Source organism: Dermacentor andersoni, chromosome 4 (assembly GCF_023375885.2).
Source record: "Dermacentor andersoni chromosome 4, qqDerAnde1_hic_scaffold, whole genome shotgun sequence".
In the NCBI taxonomy this organism is placed as follows: Eukaryota; Metazoa; Arthropoda; class Arachnida; order Ixodida; family Ixodidae; genus Dermacentor; species Dermacentor andersoni.
This window is the reverse complement of record NC_092817.1, coordinates 30,776,751-30,797,347: the sequence shown is the minus strand read 5'-3', so window position 1 is coordinate 30,797,347 and position 20,597 is coordinate 30,776,751. Positions and strand designations below refer to the sequence as shown.

Genomic DNA, 20,597 nt, shown 5'->3' with positions numbered 1-20,597 from the left:
ATGCAAAACTTGAGGCAAAGCGCAAAAAAAACACGAGGACAACAGAAAGGAACGAAGTCATAGCGCAGTGTCTTCGTTCCCTTTTGCTGTCCTCGTTTTTTTTCTGTTTTTTTTTTTTGCACTTTGCCACAAGTTATGCAGTACCAACTAGCCCACCAGCCTGCAGTTCCCTTGAAATTCCGATGCGAATTCTTTTGATAAGTCATGGAAGCGTAATGTATATTTTTTATAAGCGTAGTTCGTGACTCCAACAAAGGCCACGCGGTTATATGGGCACATGCGAAAGAAAGCACGAAAGAACCCAAGCGGGGTTTGGCTTTTCGGGTTTCTGACGCTTCAGCGCGTTATTTCCAAAGCTCGATCCCTAATGAGTCGCCGCTTAGACCTCGTCAATACCACGAACGACAAAGACTGCTCAGAAGAAGAAAAAAAAATTGAGAAAAGAAAGTCGGTGAGAAAGTAGCATAAGCGGTTCCTTTCTCATTGCCGAATGCAAGTCGCTGTAGAACTGACCGCCTCGATCTTTCTCTGGCGTTGTCGAGGCATGCGCGTTGGATGGAGCGCGCGGAGGAGGGCACACCGGCGCGTGCTGCCGTGTGAATGCCCTCGCGCATGATGTTCTGGGACCAGTGAGCCACGTAAACGGAACCAGGCCGCGTCGATAAGAGGGAGCGCCAACGATGCTCCGGGGAGGTCAAGTTCGAGACGGAACCTGAATGCTGCTGCACAGGCCGGCCGCCACCGCGCCTCGGCCTGCAGAGCCGCGCGCGTGCGGCTACGGGGCGACGGCATCGCCGCGCGCGCGTCGAGGCGTCGCATTCTTTTGTCGAGTCCCAGGGCGCGGAGGATATGTGCGAGTCGCTCCGCGTTTTCACTCTCCTGGCCCTGGTCGCCTCGACGACAACCCTCATCAGGTGAACAGATCGCGACGCGCGTCGCTTTTTCAACTTTTTTTTTTCTTACTTGTGTGCTTGCTGGTCAATCGCCGTTGAGATCGATCTCCACACCAGTGGCACACCGGCACGTGTCCCCAAGAGTAGATATGGTGCACCCCCCCCCCAAAAAAAAAAAAAGTGTTTAATATGTAGCCTGCTATGTTCATATTCAGCCATTGTTGTGAGTAGTCATTGAAAAGTACCTAAGTATATGTTTTGAAATTTTGAGCATCTCATTTGCTGAAATACTGTCATTCTGGATGTGCACAGAACAACCTCAGAGGCAGGTGTTACTGAACAACGCACTTAAGAATATGATAAGAAGCTCGAATGCATGAGAAAGTAATATGTTCAAATGCCACCACATCATTTTACAGTATGATTTATTAGATTACTGAGCTATTTACCAACACAAGCAGAATAAAGATATTGAAAAATGATCGTTTTTATCATTATGAGGTTTGTGTATTTAATATATTATTATATTATATCTAACTTTAGTGGTTCGTCACAAGGGCATGTTTACCTAGACAGACATGTACACGTAAGACATAAGTTAGCACCGTACAATACCTGCAAAGATACACATCTCTGAACCACAACAATGTTTGAGTTCTGTTTGAGAATGTTTTGAGGTGCAGTGTTCCTCACTCAAAGTTGTGGTCGTCATGATAAAATATATTCGTCCCAGGAAGTTATTCGATCTGTGTAGGCTTGAAATATTAATATCAATAATATCAGTTTCTTTCTCGTTCGTTTTTTTGTCTGGGGCAAGAAACCGAGAAAAGTTTTTTTTTTTTTTTTTCCGGAATTCATTTTCTTCTCAGCCTTTACGTTACTACACGTGTATGACAATTCTTCCCATTTGTTAATTTTATTTGCTGTATCGCCTGCAGTGGATGTGCTGCTTGATGGAAAAACCTGTGACAGCCATCAGACATACACACTAGTCAGAACGACCTGAGGTGAACTGTGTTCAGCAAGAGTTGCAGCTACACCTGTACGAGCCATTGCCGTCACTCTTATAGTTCCTTACTGAGAATGCAAATATAATTGTATAGAACATTGAGCCTTTTCTTAATGCCATTATCCAAGCAGATACTTTGTCCCAAGATATGGCACAGTGGCTTGAATCAGATGTCTATTCTGAACTTGGCCAGGAGCACTTCTATAAAAGCAGTTTCTTTTCTTCTTCTTCTTTTCTTTCCTTGTTTGCTCTCCCTACCCACTCATAGAATATTTCTCATTTAATGTGAACCTGTGACGTGTGTGACAGAACCCTGTTCACTAAGTTTAATCCTTGCTTTCTTCTCTTACTTCCAGCATTCCCTTACACCGATTCAAGTCTGTGAGGCGAACTTTGGGCGAGGTAGACACTGAACTAACTGTGGCCCAGCCAAAATACTACAGTGAAGAAGGTGCACAACTGCCGATTCCAGAGCCACTATCAAACTACCTTGATGTGAGTGATCAGCATGTTCCTGTCCAATGTCTCAGTTTACCTGCATGGAAGTTTTGTCACTAAAACAATAGTCTGAGTGCTCATTTGGGGAGTTGGCACAATGACACTGTGTTATTTTTTACATTGAAGGCCTCAGACTACACTATGCCTCAGAGATATTGCATGCCAGTCTTGCAATATATGGAAGTGTAAATACATGCAAAAGATTGAATAGCAATGAATTTAACAGTACTGACAAGCAGTGAAGTATTCAGAGGTTTGTTTAATGATTAAGCCTCCTATGTCATTATCTTTTCAGGGACATTCTAACCTGTTATTGGTGCCATGTCGAGTATATTTTTTTTCTGGTTTCTAATTTGCCATGCCCACACCTTTTCTTTCTCATCTTTTTAGGTGACATTAAATGTGGGTACACATATTAATTACCTTCTCATTCATCTTGCTCACTTTCTATGCTTGCTTTTGAGTGTAGCTGACCTAACACACTTGGAAGCATTATACCTAATAGGCTCAGATTTCAATATAATGCAGGCTTGGTAGCTAAGCAACCTTACAGTTCTGTTGCCCTGTGTCATTGACACAGACATAATTATTTCTGGTTGAATGCCTAATTATAGAGAAAAAAATAATGTGCCTGATGTTCAGAATCTCAAGCTCATTCATTCATTTATTCAGAATATTCTGTAGTGCTAATTAGGACATGAGTATGAAACATGCGCTGGTGTTGATAGCATGTCATAACAGAAATATCTTAAATAAAGTCATACAAGAAAGATGCACAGGAAGAACAAAAGACAAAAAAGTAAAAGAAAATAAAACTGAATAGTGCAGGCAGCTTGTCCGATGTTCCTATAGCTTTCACAAAAGTGCATTAGAGGTTACAGTGCGAAAAATAACTGCATGGAGCTTTTCGCCAGATATCAAAATAAAATAATGGTGTTTTTTATGGTTTCTAGCTTTGTGGAAATGAATGCTGTACATTTCCAAACTGATATGAATAGCATTTTTCTAGACGAGACCAAGTCAAAGATGTTTTCATAGGTGTAACATGCTGGTGTAGCAATATCATGTGAAACAAATGTGCTGGCACAGTTCCACATTAATTTCAGCATGTTAATCACATTCTTGTATGGTGACTCCACATGCACTGCACAAGCACATAGTAGCACTCCATCACAGGCTGTTCATTTAATGGGAAGACTTCTTGTTACAAAGTTTGGCATGTTAGGAAAGTTATCGAAGCTATGTACTCAACATAGTTGTAACTAAGTGAGGCCTGCATCTCCTTTCCAGTAGTACATATTTGTTTATTGCAAGTATACATCTGAGTCAGACTTTTAATTTGGGTTGAAGTGCTGTGCATTTCACAATAGTACAAACCAGCATATTATTTCTTATATTAGTATCGTAAGTGGGTTCCCGATTAATTATGTACACCCAGACTGATTAATCTGTTCAACAATTTGTAAACATACTATCCCTTGCCCTCTTGCTACATACTTTGACTGTACTGGCCCCGTTGCTTTCATGGCTACTGATCTTTAATGAGTGCGTGAGAAGACCACATTAGGCAAGACAAAAAAGTAAAGTCAGAGTTATAGCCGCTATCTTTGTTAGCATGCTCTGCATTGGTATTCCAAATTCTCATCACCAGTCTGTTGTTCACCACAGGTTGAAACCTTCTCCCAGTGATTTCTAACTACCCATTTTGTATCAACCAGCTACATCCTGTGCTTGCAAATTTTCTATTTTCATAACCACGTAATTCTTTTCCACATCTGACTGCATTTCCCTGCTGTTTGTTATTTGGGAGTGCCTACCATTTGTATTCATCTGCTATACTATCTGTTCGTTATTGTAGAACCTCTGCGATGCTCACTGGAATTCAATTTAATAAGTGAATATGAGTGTGTAGAAATGAATGCCTTGATATATTCCTGGTTAATACACCTTCTTTCAGGCTCAATATTACGGACCAATCACCATAGGTGTACCTCCGCAACCTTTCCGCGTGGTTTTTGACACGGGCTCATCTAACCTGTGGGTTCCTTCGAGACGCTGCAAGTGGACCAACATTGCCTGCTGTAAGCTTCTGTAGATCCCCATCCTGTACTGCTAACCACATAATAAAATTGCAACCCATAATAATAATTATCTTGTGTATTAGGAAATAGTGATTCATACTCCATGGGTACCTTTTATTTCCTCAACAACTTCTGCAGTGATTTGAGAGAACAGCATACTTTATTCTCCAGACTACAAGCAGTAGACTATACATGTATAAATGTTGAATTTATGCACTGTGAGAAACACTGCACTGGTTTTCTTTCCAAAGTTACTGGTTGTACATGTAGCTGGACATATGCCTGGAGAATGGAAATGGTTACTTACTCGATTGTCAAAAATACCACCAACAAGTTTTCTGCCTAAAAGAAAAAAACATCCAGTTGATAATGAACGCTTGGTTCCTGCAGTGCATGGGCATAGCTTTGCTGATAACACGAGTGGCCACTGCAATATATATTGTACATATTGCCAGTATTACCGCGCACGAAATAAGATATGTCACTCCTGCTGACGATGTTCCACATGTAAGAAATCTAGTCAGGTCTTCATATTTAGACAGAATTGACCTCAATTTATGATACTTCTTATTCTATATTTATTTCAGTACATGAAGCACACCTTCTTTCGACACTGTTCTTTTACAGTAAGCAAAAGTTGCTTTTACGAAAGCAGCATTTTAGCTTAATTAATTGCTCCTTCGGGAACTGCAGTGTCTGTTCATCTTGTCTAAATGAAAACATTCAAGTGGAAATGGTATCTTATTCATGAGCTACACAAATATGGTTGTTCTTCTTGGCTTTCTTGTTACAGTGCTCCACAAGAAGTATGACCATGCAAAATCAAGGACGTACCGTAAGAATGGCACAGCCATTTCATTGCGCTATGGCACAGGCAGCATGACTGGCTTCCTGAGTGTTGACACAGTTTCACTTGCAGGGATTGATGTGAGTGAGTTTGGCCTGGGCATTTCTATCTCAATAAGGAGGGTTGCTGGGCTGACTTGTTATGCATACTGTGGAAACTGCATCGAACACAAACACAAGAAGATGACTGACACTGTGCTGCGGCAAGACAGTAGATTAACTAAGGAATATTGCTGAGCTAGATTGAAAAAAATTAAATCGATGATTTGATTACATCTTCTCTTGTCAGACTGTGAATTCATGTTAAAAGAAGTTGGACCTTAGCCAGAAGGATCTAATTAACACAGCTCGTAAAGAGGCATTTCAGCTTCCTTAATGAAGCTTTGTTTTATTTTTGTGAACAAAGCTTTCACTTGGGATTTGAAACATTTCTTGAAAGCTTTGTTAATCACAGCACATTGGCCATGATCCTCACTCTTTTTTTTTTTTTTTTTTGAAAGGGAGACGGTTTGTGATACATCATTTGAAGAAACAGCACCTAACAAGGAACACAAGAGCAAGGAGACAAAAGAGGTCACTGTAGCATAATTTTAGATTGACTGAAAGGTATTGGAGTGTCAGCTTGTTACAAATATCAGATGGTTTGTCTCTTCCACCAAGGACTGCTGCATTATGCTTGAAGGGACGAACTTTTCACATGCGTTTTTACATCAAAGTTGAATGCATTATGTTGAAGGGACGTTTTAAATTGACAAGCACTCTGCAATGAACACAACTTTCTTAGCTCTTTGAAATGTGATAGCTTTCTTTCATTCGCCATGCTTATTATGAAGATGACACACTCGCTGTTCAGCTGAAATTTATCACTATTTGCCATTTACATTTCTGCTCTATTGCATTACTTAAAAATGCTTGCCCAAGGTGAACTACCAGGTATAATACATTGTGACGGACTAATTAGAAAACTGAATCAAAGGCTCAATGTAAAGATATACTAATACTTTCACACTTACAGCCAGATTCTTCATGTTGCTCATTTTTGTCGCTTTGATAAAGGGCATCTCCTAAAAGCTCTTTATTTTGAATGAGCAGTGTTGTGTTTCATGTGGAGTAATGCACCTTCGTCTGATTGTTGCAGGTTCAGAACCAGACTTTTGCTGAAGCAGTCACTGAGCCAGGTTTGACTTTTGTGGCAGCCAAGTTTGATGGTATCTTAGGTCTGGGCTTTAAAAACATTGCTGCATCTGGTGCAAACACAGTGTTTGACAACATGGTCTTGCAGGGCCTCTTACCACAACCTGTTTTTTCTTTCTTTCTAAATCGGTGAGTTAATTGTGTCTTCTATCATCTTATACGTTCATGTTTCTTGTCTGTTGCCTTACCCACTTGGCCACACTCAAAGCATTGGTGGTTTGAAATGTTAGGCATTAGAAAACATGTTTGCTAAGAGTAACAAAAAGGTCAGCACAAATACCTACTAATATGAACCAGCTTTCTAATTCCTTTTTTGTCTGTATTTTCTACACCTAACTTTTCAAACCATGAGCCCTTCTTTTTATCATTCTAACACTCAAAGCATACTGTCAGTTTGGTATGACTGTGATGTAGAATTCATTCAGAACTTTAGTTACTAAATGTAATCTAAAGGAAGTTCGATGCACTTTAGATTAAAAGCCACATAATTTCATTGAAGCTCTTATTTAATCAAAACTACCTGCCCTCCTACTTCATCACAACATTACCAAAATACTTCGTCTGCTGCTTAAAGCAATTGCTAAAAGACATGCAGAACAATGAAAAAAGAGGATCTACCTTGTTTAGTTTTCTTTAGCTTTCTTTCGCTCTTTCACCCGCTTTCATGGTTGGAGGTTGGACTTTCACCGCTGATAAAAAACTGACAATGTCTACGGCACTTGCTCTGATGCTACCGAATTGCGGGGCATGTTCCTCACCCAATGCCAACTATTAAAGCTCTTTGAGACGCATATGCTGTCCACCTATACTACCACCGAATATGTGTTCGTTAATGGCTTTGTTCTCTACAGAATTATGCAACGAAACTAACAACACTATTTAAATATCCTCACTGCAATAAATATACTCAGTCAAGTGCATCATTCTTTTAATAAAGTGAATAGCTTTCGAGAGGGATTTGGCTATTTACTTAGATGTATATTCATCATTGACTTTCTCTTGATTATACAAATGTGGTGCAAAATGCACTCAGTTAGAAATTTTTAGCATTGTGATGACATATCAATCGTTGACTGCTTGGAGCTGATACACTTGATATCAATATTAGTTCCAAAAATGTTCATAGCTTATGGTTTCATGTTAAGAAAGTGGTCTCTTTCTGTGCTGAAAAATGTGTACCTATGAGAAGAGTTACCAAAAATCGCAATAACCCTTGGGTTAGTCGTGAAATAGTATGCATTAAACGTAAATTAAAATGAACAGGGAGGAAGGAGAACATGTGCCTGAATACTGTCGTAGAATTAAAAAATAATTTCATATCTAACGTGAAACAGGCTAAGCGTCATTATTTCAGTTCTATGCTTCCCAAATTCCTAAGAATGGACCCGTCAAAATTCTGGCGTTATCTCGGGCAAAGTGAAGTGTTTAAATAATTACAATAAATGATCAGCTTATAAGTAATGCAGCTGATACATGTATAGCACACACATTTAACCTGTGCTATCATAGCGATTTTTCTTTGAAGGACAACTATGCCACGAAGAAGAAATTTGCTAAGTCAGTTATACCACTGATAACAACTCAAGGCACAGATGGAATAGCAAAAGCTTTCTTGAAATGCTTTGCAGCACAAATTGCAGAATGTATGTCAAATTTTTTTCAGTTTTCATTAAACACAATTTAACTTCCATCAGATTGAAAAACGGAAGGAGTTGTGCCAATACATAAGAATAGTGATAAGGTAATACTGATAAGTTGTAGGCCTGTGTCAGTTACTTCTATTTGATTGAAACTTATGGAAGTGCATCATAGCTGGTTATATTAGGTCTTTCTTGTCTAACAAAAACATTCTGTCCCCATTTCAACACAGTTTCAAAAAGGGATAATGTATGACTCTGCTACTTACCACTGTACATAATTTTTTTTAATGCCGTTAGGTCACTCAGGGCAAATATATGTGTTTTTTTATAGACTTCAACAAAGAATTCGACAAAGCATCATATAGGAAACTGTTGCATAAACTAGAATTCATTTATCTTTCTTGGTATTTAGTGAAGTGGATGAAAGCGTATTTGCAAAATAGAAATCAGTTTTCTCTGGTGGATGATAAGGCTTTCAATAACCTTACTGTCTCTTCTGGTGTGCCGCAGGGCAGCGCACTGGGTCCTTTGCTGTTTTTACGTTTAGTGCATTTAAATTACTTATCTGAATTAGTGTCTGACTCTGTGTATAAAACTTTTTGCTGATGACTGTATTATATATAAAGAAATATTGTGTGGAAGTAACCGTGCTGTTTTACAGGACCAGTTGTTGGAAGGTTGGGCAGTGGTGTCAAACACGGGACATGGAAGTTAACCTTCAAAAAACGTCTTGTTAAAAACATAAGTAAAGTACGGCCTAGTTTTTATGCTTATACACCTTAGAATCAAGAAATAGTACAGGTAACTAAACACAAATATTTAGGAATTACACTCACTTCAAAGCTTTCCTGGTCAGCTCACATTTTTGACATTTGTGCATGAGCCTTTAGGAAGTTGTTTTTTTCAGGAGGAAATTATGAAAATCTCCAGCAAAGCTTCGATCATTGGTATACAATACATACGTCAGGTCTAAAATAGAATATGCTTACATGACTTGGGATCCCCAAATTAAACAGGATATAAGCTAGAGGTGTTGTAAAGGGAAGCTGTCAGATTTATTTTGGGGAAATATAAAACGAATGACTCCCTTACTAAGCTTATGCATAGAAATGACATTCCAACATTAAAAATGCATAGGAAATATGCTCGCATTGTGTATGTACGTAATATTTTAAAAGGTGAGTTACGAATGCCTATACCTTCATATGCCCAGCCATTAAGTACCCAAAGGACTTGACACACACATGATCATGCACTGAATATTTGTAAAAACATATGCATTTAAACAGGTTTTTCCCCAAGACAATTTCTGCCTGGAACACCCGTCCTAAAACTTTTTTGAGGCCACTTATTTTTGCAGGCTGTTTGAACAAATGTTACATTAGTGTGCTTTTTGTCAGAATTAATTTTTTTATAGGCGCAGAAATATAACCCTGTTCATCTGTTAGTGTGAATACTCATATTTATAATTTTTTTGTTTGTTAATGCTGTGTATCTGGCACCCACATTTCATACACTCTTTTTTTTTTATCAAAGTCCGCTCCTGCTTGAGCCAATCCGGCCTGTAGTATTGTGAAATAATAAATAAATACAAATCATGAGTAATCCTGCACAAATTTTATATCTTTTTATTGAAGTCTTATATGCCATCAAAGCAGCCAACCAATGGCAGGTATTTCAAAACAAGTCATGACTACAGACAAGTGAATTCATATTTTGTTCCGGCTGAAGTTCTGCCGCAGCTGAACAATCGGTTGAAAAACTCTGTTTTCTATTAGTTCAGTATGGTGTTCCTTAAAACAAAGTGTATTTTTCTGGGTGTTCTTATGTTTTAAATATGTGCAGTCTTGCTTAGCTTTTGCATAGTCTTTGTATTACTGGCGCATCCAGAAGTAAGCGGCACATTTTCAAATAAAGGAAAAGGCCAGTGACTTTTGCGAAGAATGTTGCATCAGTTATGGTCGCCTCGTTTTCTTTTTATTACTTAACACTTCTGTTCCTTCTTGTCTGTTCCTTTTAGAAACAACAATTCTTCAACTGGTGGTGAAATTACATTTGGCGGTGTGGACAAGCGCTTCTATAAGGGCTCTATTGATTATGTACCTCTCACAAAGAAAGGCTACTGGCAGTTTGCGATGGATGGGTAAGCTTTAAAATGTTGGCTGAACTTTTCGGTTGTTTTTAACGTGAGCTTGTGTTTGTGATGAGAAACTGAGCCTAATTTTCTTTCACAAAGTAATAAGGGTCATACTAAACATGAAGATCAATTGAATAATGGTACGAGTCGAGGTTCCGTCAACTGGGTTTACACAACATTTTCACAGCTTGCTACGTATCTTTCAATATATATGGCCTATTCAAAATCAACACATGTTATACATAGACTGTGCCCTTTTACCACCACACATGCACATGCTACACGACATCTTCAAATTATTTTGACTTAAAATGTGTTTAAAATTTTTCAAAGGAGGCTGCTTACTAAAACCACACGTAACGAAACATGTCATAGTATTATCACTTATATCTTTGTAACCATACTATCCATGTGTCTTAATTACTTTGGTATCATTGTGAAGATGAAAAAGTCATTACTTGATGACGCATGCACTGTGTGCACAAATGGTGCCGCTATTGTGCTACGCGCTGCGCAGTCGGAGCTAAATTTAGCCTCTCGTGTGACATTCAGAGAGGTGTAGCTCGGCAGTATGTTTGTCAATCTGAACAGGAATGGTTGTGTTTGAGAGAGCTCACTATGCCATTGTAGGTATAATTCATCAAACTCATACTGGTACTCATCAGGAGTTATTAGGCCTAAAAGTGTAGAATTATTGCAGACATTTCGTGCTTGCTCAGCTAGGCCCCCCTGCTCTCAACACAAACGGTTCAGAAATGGCGTGAGGAAATTCAGGCAGCAAGACAAAGAGATATCAAACCCCTCTGACCATGATGGAACATGTCCGTCGCTGTGTGGAGAGCAAGCACAGGAGGTTGAGGCAAGCGTAGGATTCTCAACCATCTGCGAGTGCAGTAGGCTCAAGTAGCACGGGGCAGTCTTGGGCGCCCCCACTAAGGGGGCCATTTATCTACTGTAGTGCCCAAACATCCTCTGCAAAACAAACAGGCCCACTACACATAAGGAGCGAGCACAATTGCAAAATCAAACCGTAAAATGCTGATTAGCTGTAACATAAGTTAGGCATGTATGCTTTCTCATGCGTAAATACATGTAACTTCTGCATTTAATTACATCATTTCTGTGCCCTAGTGCCCATACACCATCTGCAGAATGCACAAGATGTTTCACGTACCCCACTGCAGCTGCATCCCTAGCCAATTTTTTTGCATTCACTTAAGAGCAGACACATGGCCCACATACATACTAGGTAGCATTTAAAAATTGCTGTTCATTTTTTGGACAAAGTAGTAGTGTTGGCAATCTCAGAACCAACGCTGATATCTTCACTGCTTCGGTTATTCAATTTCACCTGTTCTTTTGGGGAAGCAAGGGCATTAAGGTTGAGCACTGATTGCATAAATGCTTCATCTATTTCTTTGTATGAAAAAAAAATTGTAATTCTTATATGTCGAACACTGTGCTTATACTCTGTTTGTTCACCCTTTCACAAAGGCAAGTGTCATTTCAAGTTCAATAAGTGATAAAAAAAGAACATGCGGGACATGTGGGTGGTGTGCAGGTGTTTTTTAATCTTGCTTGACCTGCGCTTAACGATATATTGTTTTCAAAAGGTCATACCTTAACTCAGTATGAGGCTCACTAAGCTGTGCTTCAGTTCTTCATGACCACAGGACCGGACTCTCGTCTGTAATGCTCGTACTTTGTGTGTGTGTGAAGTGTTAGTGGTGTGCCTTCCTCTTTCTTTATTCTTCTTTTACATTTATTCTCTTTCTCCTTTCTTTTTTCCTCTCTTCAAGCGGGTGGACATGGTGTTCTTTTTAGGAGACAATTCCTAGCCTGCTTTTCTTTTTCTTTGTGGTGTTTGTATATGTTTACATGATTAATAATAATAATATCTGCATGACTTATCACTTACTGCCTAAAGAAATTTTACAAAATTACCTGCCTGAAAAAGCCATATCCTGCTGTATTCAAAACCATACTTTGGATGTAGCATGATAGGTTTTTTTTTTTAATTTAATGCAACAAAATGCAATGATCTCAGCTGCAAGGCAAGTAAGCTCTGTAGAAAAGTCAACATCCTGATGTCTGGAAGGCAGGTCTACAATTAGTGACAGCAGAACACAGCATAATGGTTCCTACAACAAAAAAAGTTTGGCTACTGTACGAATTCATTTTTGTAATCTTTAGGTCCAAGGGCATTCTTCAGCAGTGAACATCTATGTGCTTCTTCTTTTTCAACCCTCTTGCCTTTTTTTTTTTTTTTCTCCGCTCTCTTTCATTCTCTCTTAATCTTTTCCTTCCCACTTCCCCTACCCTGTGCAGTGCTGTTGAGGTGTCCTCCTTTGAGAGACAGTTACGGCACTGCACTTCTCTCTTCCCTTCACCCTTATAATCACTACACACACATCTATGTGGTATCAATGTGCAAGTGCAGTAGACTAGCACACATGCATCTGGCCTATCTGTCTTATGTATTGCATGCCTGTTGTATTGTTTTAGCATAGTTCAGCAGGCTGTGGCAGGTTATGCCTATGTAGGCGGATCTGCACAAATACTCGTACAGTACCCAATTGGCTATCATTCTGTGCTGAACAGTACTATGTGTCCCAATCCCACAGATATGGTTGCATAATGCATTGTTATTTTGCTACAACACGTATATTTTACAGTGGAGCTGTTAGAACCTCGCTGGGTTTCTCTTAACGTTCGCAACTTCGCTGAGCTAGGGGAGAGAGAGCTGATAGAGAGTGAAAGCAGAGTATAAAAATAGCATCGCGCAGCATAGCGACATGGCGAGGGTGGGCGGAGCCTAGCAGGGGAGAGGGAGCAGCGCACAAGTGAGCGAGGGGTGGCTTTGGGGGGGGTCAGCCTATCTCCTCCTCCCTCGCCTAACGCCCCTCCTCCCTCGCCTGTGGCGCGCAAGGCAGGGGGGTCAGGCGAGGGAGGGGGGCGTTCTTCTCTGGTGGCTGCTAGGGTGCCTCGATGTCCTCTTCGCCCGCAGCTCTGTACAGAGTAGAGACAACCGCAGCGTCTACTACGGCGTTGGCCACACGAATCGCGAACGCCGTACTAGACGCCTTAGGGACGCGTTGCCGATGCTTGTGTGTCTTCTGTGCAATTTGGCACTACTTCACTGGCCTTCTCTTAGCTCCACTGGTCTCTTATGTTTGTGATAGCAGAGCCACACATAAATTTTTTGTATTCGTCTTGAGTTGCCACATGCATTATATTTGTGATAAAATTGTATCTGTGCAAATACAGTAGGTGTATCTTCAAACAAAGCACCTGCTGACAGCAATTGTTTGTGTCATTCATGTCCATTCCCACTTATGTGCTGTAAAACAAGTTATAATAACAATACTAAGCACTGCCCTTGTCTTGTTTTATTTTTCACACAGGTCTAGAACCTGTTTCACTTATGTTTGGTGTAGCATTGGCTGTACAAAAAGTATTTAGCAGCACAGCTAGCAGGATTGAGAGCATTAGAGTAGTTGTCCAGCAGAAAATATCTGTAGCTAGAGTAAGTGTACAAGATTGCTTCCCTCTGTCACTTGTGGGCTGTGCTTACATAACACATCACCTTTTTCGTATATTTCAGGATATCTGTGGAAAACAGCTCGCTGAGATTTTGTGTGAATGGCTGTCAGGCTATAGCAGACACCGGCACATCACTAATGGCCGGACCCGCCTTAGAAGTTATGAAGCTTCAGAAAATTATTGGTGCCTATCCTTACTCTCATGGTCAAGTAAGTACATTTTTGACCTTATGCAACTGAACAGCTACCTGCTATTGAGCTGCTGAAATTGAATGACTGTTCACTCTTGTTTGAACTAGTTGTTTCATATTAGGCAGTAATAATAAAATGGCACAATATTATGATGGCAGGCAAAGGCACCTAGAGCTGACACACAGAGACAGCTATACGTGTTAATTGTATGCAACTCTATGTCTTCCTAGTCTTGTTTTAACCCATTGGCTACCGAAGCTGGCAGACTGGCAGGCCCAACAACAGAGATCATGTTGCCAAAGCCGGTGATTCGCCGGGCTGGAGGCATGGTTGGTTAAAAAATTTATTTATAGATGGCATGACGAGTAATATACTCGATAATTGATTGACAATTTTGCAGGTAGATGGCAGTGCTTGTCAATGACACCAAAGGTTTCATTTCCTTATATATTCAGTACTTAGTGGAAGTTTCCATAGTGCCCATAAGTGGGAAAAATAATCAGTATGGAGGGCCTCATGGCGTGCATAATATTTGGTAGCCACTGGGTTGAAATTACTTCCTACATCTTTGGCCACCGCAACACATGTAGTCCAGTTTACCATGGCATTTTCTTTATTGAAAGCACCAGATATATGGCAGGCTCTTCCACACATAATGCATTCGGTAAGCTTTTTGATCTCCTGGATGGTGGTTATAGCTTAATACACTGTCTACGATAAACAGAAGTGAAGCATTCAAAAGGCTTATTTATTTTTATTCTAAGCATTTGTTTTCTGCTGTTTTATGTCCTAGGAACTTACCTCTCCTAAACAGTGTAATCTGTTGCCCATGTGTTACTGCTTGTGTCTTGTACTGCATTTGCTATAGAAATGGTTCTCTTAAACTAAAATTTTCCTTCTCCAGTACACAGTGAAATGTGAAGATGTGCCTAAGCTTCCAGCCGTCAAGTTCCAGATAGGAAACCGTACATACACTTTGACAGGGAATGACTATGTCTTAAAGGTGAGGTGCCTTTGGCAACATTGATATGTATCATATTGTTATGAAAGTGCATGGACACTACTGGTGGGAAATTATAGTGAATGTGGCATTTCATTATTAAAAGCAACTGCTTCCAGCTTTCTACTAGAGTAACTGTGGTGTTGCTGAGCGCAATATCTGATCTGAAATGTAACAGCACTACTTTGGACAGGTAGCAGAACCAACTGGCTGAATTTCTGGTGTTTTGAAGACATATAGCACCACATGCTTAATATGTGAAGATTCAGAAGTTTTAAAGACCGTGTAAAGAAGATAATCATCCCTTACTTCAGTAATGCATCACTAGCTGCAGCAAATGTCAGTAAATTAATCTAATTTAATTTACTATCACCTTGGACGCACGAAGCCATTATTCAGGAGAGGGGAGGGGGGCAATACAAACACATCGAACGTGTTTGCAAAAAAGAGGGAAAGAAACATACATATAGTGCAAACAACCGCAAAAAGCATAATGCTGATTTGTTATAAATTAAAGCAGGCAAACAAAAACTTTGGAAAGTAAAGAAACAAATTGCATTTCTTTTGTGTTATATCACTACATAAATGTCAGTTGCTAATTGATTTCAGTTAAGGTTTGCTAAATAACTCTTCTGAATTACATTAAAGGAACACGGACACAAAAATTTTGTGTCTCATCTCAAGCTCCTGGAGTTCTGGTCATCGGACTCGGAACTTTGGTTCATTACCATCGAATCCTCGTTCCTTCACCACCGCCTCAGTTCATAGTTGACCATGTTCGGACCACTGCGGCACGTAGTAGTGCGCTACAACATGATTCAGCATTTGTTGTGCTCTGTGGGAATACAGGCTCCACAATAGAAAGCAAAAGAAAAAAGACACAAGCAACAGAAACAAGAAAAAAATTTTCAGTCAGTATTCGTTTAAGGTATACTTCTAATACTCATATCACATGGACATACCAAAGGATTTTTGAAGTTAAGGAGCATAGAGCTTTCAAATGAACATTAGTACAAGGGATATGTGTCAGTGCTACACGGTCTCTGGATGGTCTCTGCTCAAGCTTTTAACAGAAACCACAATGTACCCTAAAATGCAAAAGGACAAGGTACGAAAAAAATAATGATACGCAGAAAAAAAAACGAGGACACTTTGATGTGTAGCAGCCGATAACCAAATCGCATATGGCACCCATGTTGTATCAACATTGTTGCTGGCAACAGGCCGTGCCAGCACTGCTATACTAACGTGTTCATAATTTAGGTTGCAGGTGTCATGAAAGTGTTTTGTGCTTAGAAACTTCGATAATACAGTGATACTTCATTTTAACTGCTAAATATTGAACTCCTCTATTTATACAGAATTATTTCTTCTTCTGTCAAATGCCCTCTAGGCTCAAGAGTATTCCCTTGAGATTTCAAAGAACAGGCGCGGGCTCCCTTGACTCAAAGGTCCCTTCGACTAGGCCTTCTTTGATACACCTGTGTGACAGCGTGCGCATCCTCTCTTGAAGTAAAGGATCTTTGGTTCAAAGGACTCTGAAAGTGCCCGTGTGACTTGGGTATAAGCTTTGCAGCGCTTGAGGGTACCTGTCGCAGTCACTGGGTTGAAGCCGGGTAGTGCTTGAGGCATGTCCGCTTAGTAGGAATATTGAGAATAGCACCACTTTCAAGATAAATGACCTTTAAGTGTGTCTCAAAGTACAGTCATGCTCCACTTCACTTTTTTCCACATTGCTTAAGGGAGGCTTTCCAGGAAAATGGTGATTGGAATTAACTGAATACATTTCTCAGCAATGTTGAGGAGGAGCAATGTTGAGGAGTCTGAATGCGATTTAAGTTGTCATCATCATCAGCCTAAGTTTTGTCGACTGAGTGATGAAGGCCTCTCCCAGTGGCTTTCAGTTACCTCTGTGCTGCATCTGACTCATCCTATGCCTGCAAATTTCTAATCGGAAAGTTTTGGTACATTGATTCACTAATAAATTGTTGCATGTTATTTGACATTCACTGATGTTACCAAAATAAACATATAATTATCTCTGTTGCAGTGCCTTTAAATATTATTACTCTTCCCATTTGATGTGCATGGTATAGTATTGGTGCTGTAATGTGCTCACCATATGAAACATGGCTGTGTTTACAGAGTAAGTTGGTTGCATGTCATTGAAAACAAGGTACACAGTGTCATAAGGAAATCTGAAACACTGTTCTATGTAGAGTAAGTTAGTCCAAACCAGTTTGTAATTGCTCATTAGTACTTCACATTGTCTAATCAATATTTCTCTTATACGTTTATTTATTTTTTGAAGGCAACAATTCTCTTTACCTTGTTTAATTTCAGATTACACAGTTTCGCCGCAGCCTCTGTCTTTCTGGGTTCGTCGGACTTGACATACCAGCGCCACAAGGACCTCTTTGGATCTTTGGCGATGTCTTCATAGGCCGCTACTATACTGTCTTTGACTATGGTGCTGCACGTGTTGGCTTTGCCGAGGCTGCCGAAGTTCACTGACCTGCCTTGCAGCTGCTTTCTTTGCTGTTTCGGTTCTTTCAGCCTTGCGAGTTTTCCTGCAGTACACTGTACGTGGGCATTAAATTAAAAGTGATGTAAGCAGCCATATTAAAATCTGCATATGTTATTTTTTTTATTATTGAGTGTGAATGGTAACGGTAAAGCAAACAGGATATTAAGCCAAATTTAAGTCCACTAAGCTATAAGTAATTGCATATGGCTTTCAATTCAGAAATTAGTTGGGGCAGAGTCATACAAGTCAATAAAATTCGTAATGTTCCTTGACTTACATTTAGAGCTTAATCACTAGCTTCAGTACTTCTAGTTCTGCGTACAGACACAATGTGACACACATACAGCACATAAGGTTCTGTAAACAGACACGTAAACTGCAGGATGATCCTCTACATCACAGCAAAATGTGGCGGATAAAAAATAGATTAATCCAGTAAGATTTGTGCTATTTGGTGTAACTGTCGTGTTGAAGGTTGCACAACATAAGAATGATTTGATTTGTATGTAAAATTTGAGATAGGCACAGTGACAGCCTCAACAGCGCAGAAACTCAGGAGCAGGGTCATTTTGACCCACAACATGGGCAGTGTTGGAAACTTGTTGTATCAGAAATGTCTTAATCTACATATAGGGTGTTTCAGCGAACACTTTCAAAGTTTTTTAAAGGTTGCCTGTGGCAGGTAGCTCAATTCTAGTTTATGAGCCGGTCTACTCGAAGTGACAGACACTAGTTGCACAAAAAAGTTATATGCAAAATCAACTAATTAACAAAAATTCACTAATGGACTTTTAGCTAATTATCTTAGACCCATATTTCAATTTACAAATTCTAGCAGTGGACTTCACAAGGCAGATCCACTTGAAACGAACTCTCAAGATGACACCAGTTTCTAGATATAAATTCCCGAACTTTGCGGAGAAATGCATTGGCGTTCCAATTACTTGTGTGTTTCAGTGCATGAAACGATGTTTTGTTAACAAATCAACTGAAACGCCAATGCATTTCTCCGCAAAGTTCGGGAATTGATATCTTGAAACTGGTGTCATCTTGAAAATGTGTTCCATGTGGATCTGCCTTGCAAACTCCACGGCTAGCATTTGTAAATTGCAACATGGGCCATAATGTAATCAGTTAAAAACTTAATTAGTGAACTTTTATTAATTAGTCTATTTTGCATCTCAATTTTTTGTGCAGGTATTGTCCGCCGCTTCGAGTAGACCAGCTCATGGACTAGAATTGTGATATCTGCCAAAGGCAACTTTTAAAGATTTTTTAAAGTGTTTGCTGAAACACCCTGTATACACAGCGTGGGGAGGAATGGTTTCACAGAACCAGTTTTAAATAGTGGCAGCATCATATGCACCTGCCAACTCCTGAATTTTTCATAAAGTTTATCAATTGGGCTCGTACAATTTTACAAACCTTTTGCTAAGCTTTAGGTTAAATTTTGCTGGCAAAAAAGTTTCACTTGTGTGTCTCTGATCATATCCTTGGAAGACCTCAGATGGTGAAAGGGTTCCAGTGGGGTGCTTGCTTCGATCAAGCAACTTTATTTAAGCGAGTTCCTGAAACAGGAGAAACCCGTCGCAACAAAGTTTCTGTAGGACATCATTGTTGTCACGACCCGGATGAGCAACACACTGTTCTTAGACAACACTGACTTTTTCAGCAACTTTGCTGTGACTGGTTTCTCCTGTTTCGCTTGAATAAAGTTACTTGGTCGAAGCAAGCACCCCACTGGAGCCCTTTCACCATCCGAGGTCTTCCAAGGGTATGATCAGAGACAGACAGCGAGGGACATCATGGGGATATATATGCTGCTTACATTTTACGGACATATGGCGATGAATTAATTGCGCAGTGTCTGTCATCTGCTATGCTCGCAGCACACGCTGTGTGGCATATGCAACGAACAGAGTGCCCATGCATCAAGAACAGACATTTTTCAGTGCAGCATGCCCCTCATTCTTCTAGGTGCCTTCCACCAAGTGCAAGATGGAACTAACTAAAGTTTTCAAAGTAAATTGCAACAGAAAATTCGTAAAATATGACGTACACACGTGCTGCTGACATAATAGCTTCGGATTTGAACTTGCGGGAAAACATAATTTTGTTAAGAGGGCACTCGGACAAATCCTCAATCCGACAAATATTCATGTGTATGCCGAAGAATGTATCCATGTGCGATAACCTTGGAACATCTGTGGTAGTATACCCAGAACTGGACGTCTGGATGTCCCATTTGTATCTGAATTGACGCATAAACATTGGAACATGATTTAAATGTCCTACGGATGAAGTGTTTTCAATTGGCAGTTGTCTGCCCTGCTGTTCCAAGCTGGCTGCCACTTGTGTGCTGCGTCTAATGGCAAATAATTTATATTAAAAATGCATATGTATCCCACAAAAGGTGTGTGCTCGGGGCAAACCGAAAAGAGAGAAAGTTTGCTTTTTTTTCTTCCTTTCCCCATCGGTGTGATGTACGCGCCTGCAGGATTTTTACGATTTTACTGGTGCATGCTCAGCACACGCTGCCTGCGTATATTGTGAGTAAATTCATACAAATGAATTTACCTCGCCCTGGTTGCTTATATAATTTGGCTATGGTGTCGGGCTGCTAAGCACGAAGTCGCGGGATCGAATCCCGGCCACGGCGGCTAGCCGCATTTTGACGGGGGCGGAATACGAAAACACCCGTGTACTTAGATTTAGGTGCACTCAAGAGAACCCCAGGTGGTCCAAATTATTCCGGAGTCCCCCATTACATCGTGCCTCAATCAGATCGTGGTTTTGGCACGTAAAACGCCATAACTTAATTCATATGAATAAGACCATTGTGAGCATCTGTACATTCGATGCACGTGTCACCACAGCAGGAAAAACCTCTAGCCATTCGTGCAGCTCAAACCGCTTATGAAAGTTTCGTTCAATCAAATGTCAAATTTTGGGCGAGTGAAATGAACGAGGGGTCCAATGGGGGTCGTCGTACCGGTTGGATACTTGCTCCGTCACGTACCATTTCAGGGCCACAAAGT

The 20,597-nt window shown here is 40.2% G+C and overlaps 1 protein-coding gene across 1 annotated transcript; it reads left to right on the top strand.

Annotated features, from left to right (window-relative positions):
• Positions 1-538: 538 nt before the first annotated feature.
• LOC126536857 (lysosomal aspartic protease-like) lies at positions 539-19,855 on the top strand. Its single transcript, XM_050183879.3, has 9 exons — positions 539-914; positions 2,259-2,397; positions 4,358-4,481; positions 5,275-5,408; positions 6,466-6,650; positions 10,182-10,304; positions 13,903-14,050; positions 14,937-15,035; positions 17,376-19,855. Exons 1-9 carry the CDS (start codon positions 850-852, stop codon positions 17,544-17,546), a joined length of 1,188 nt encoding a protein of 395 aa, XP_050039836.1. The 5' UTR covers positions 539-849; the 3' UTR covers positions 17,547-19,855.
• The last annotated feature ends 742 nt before the right edge of the window (positions 19,856-20,597 follow it).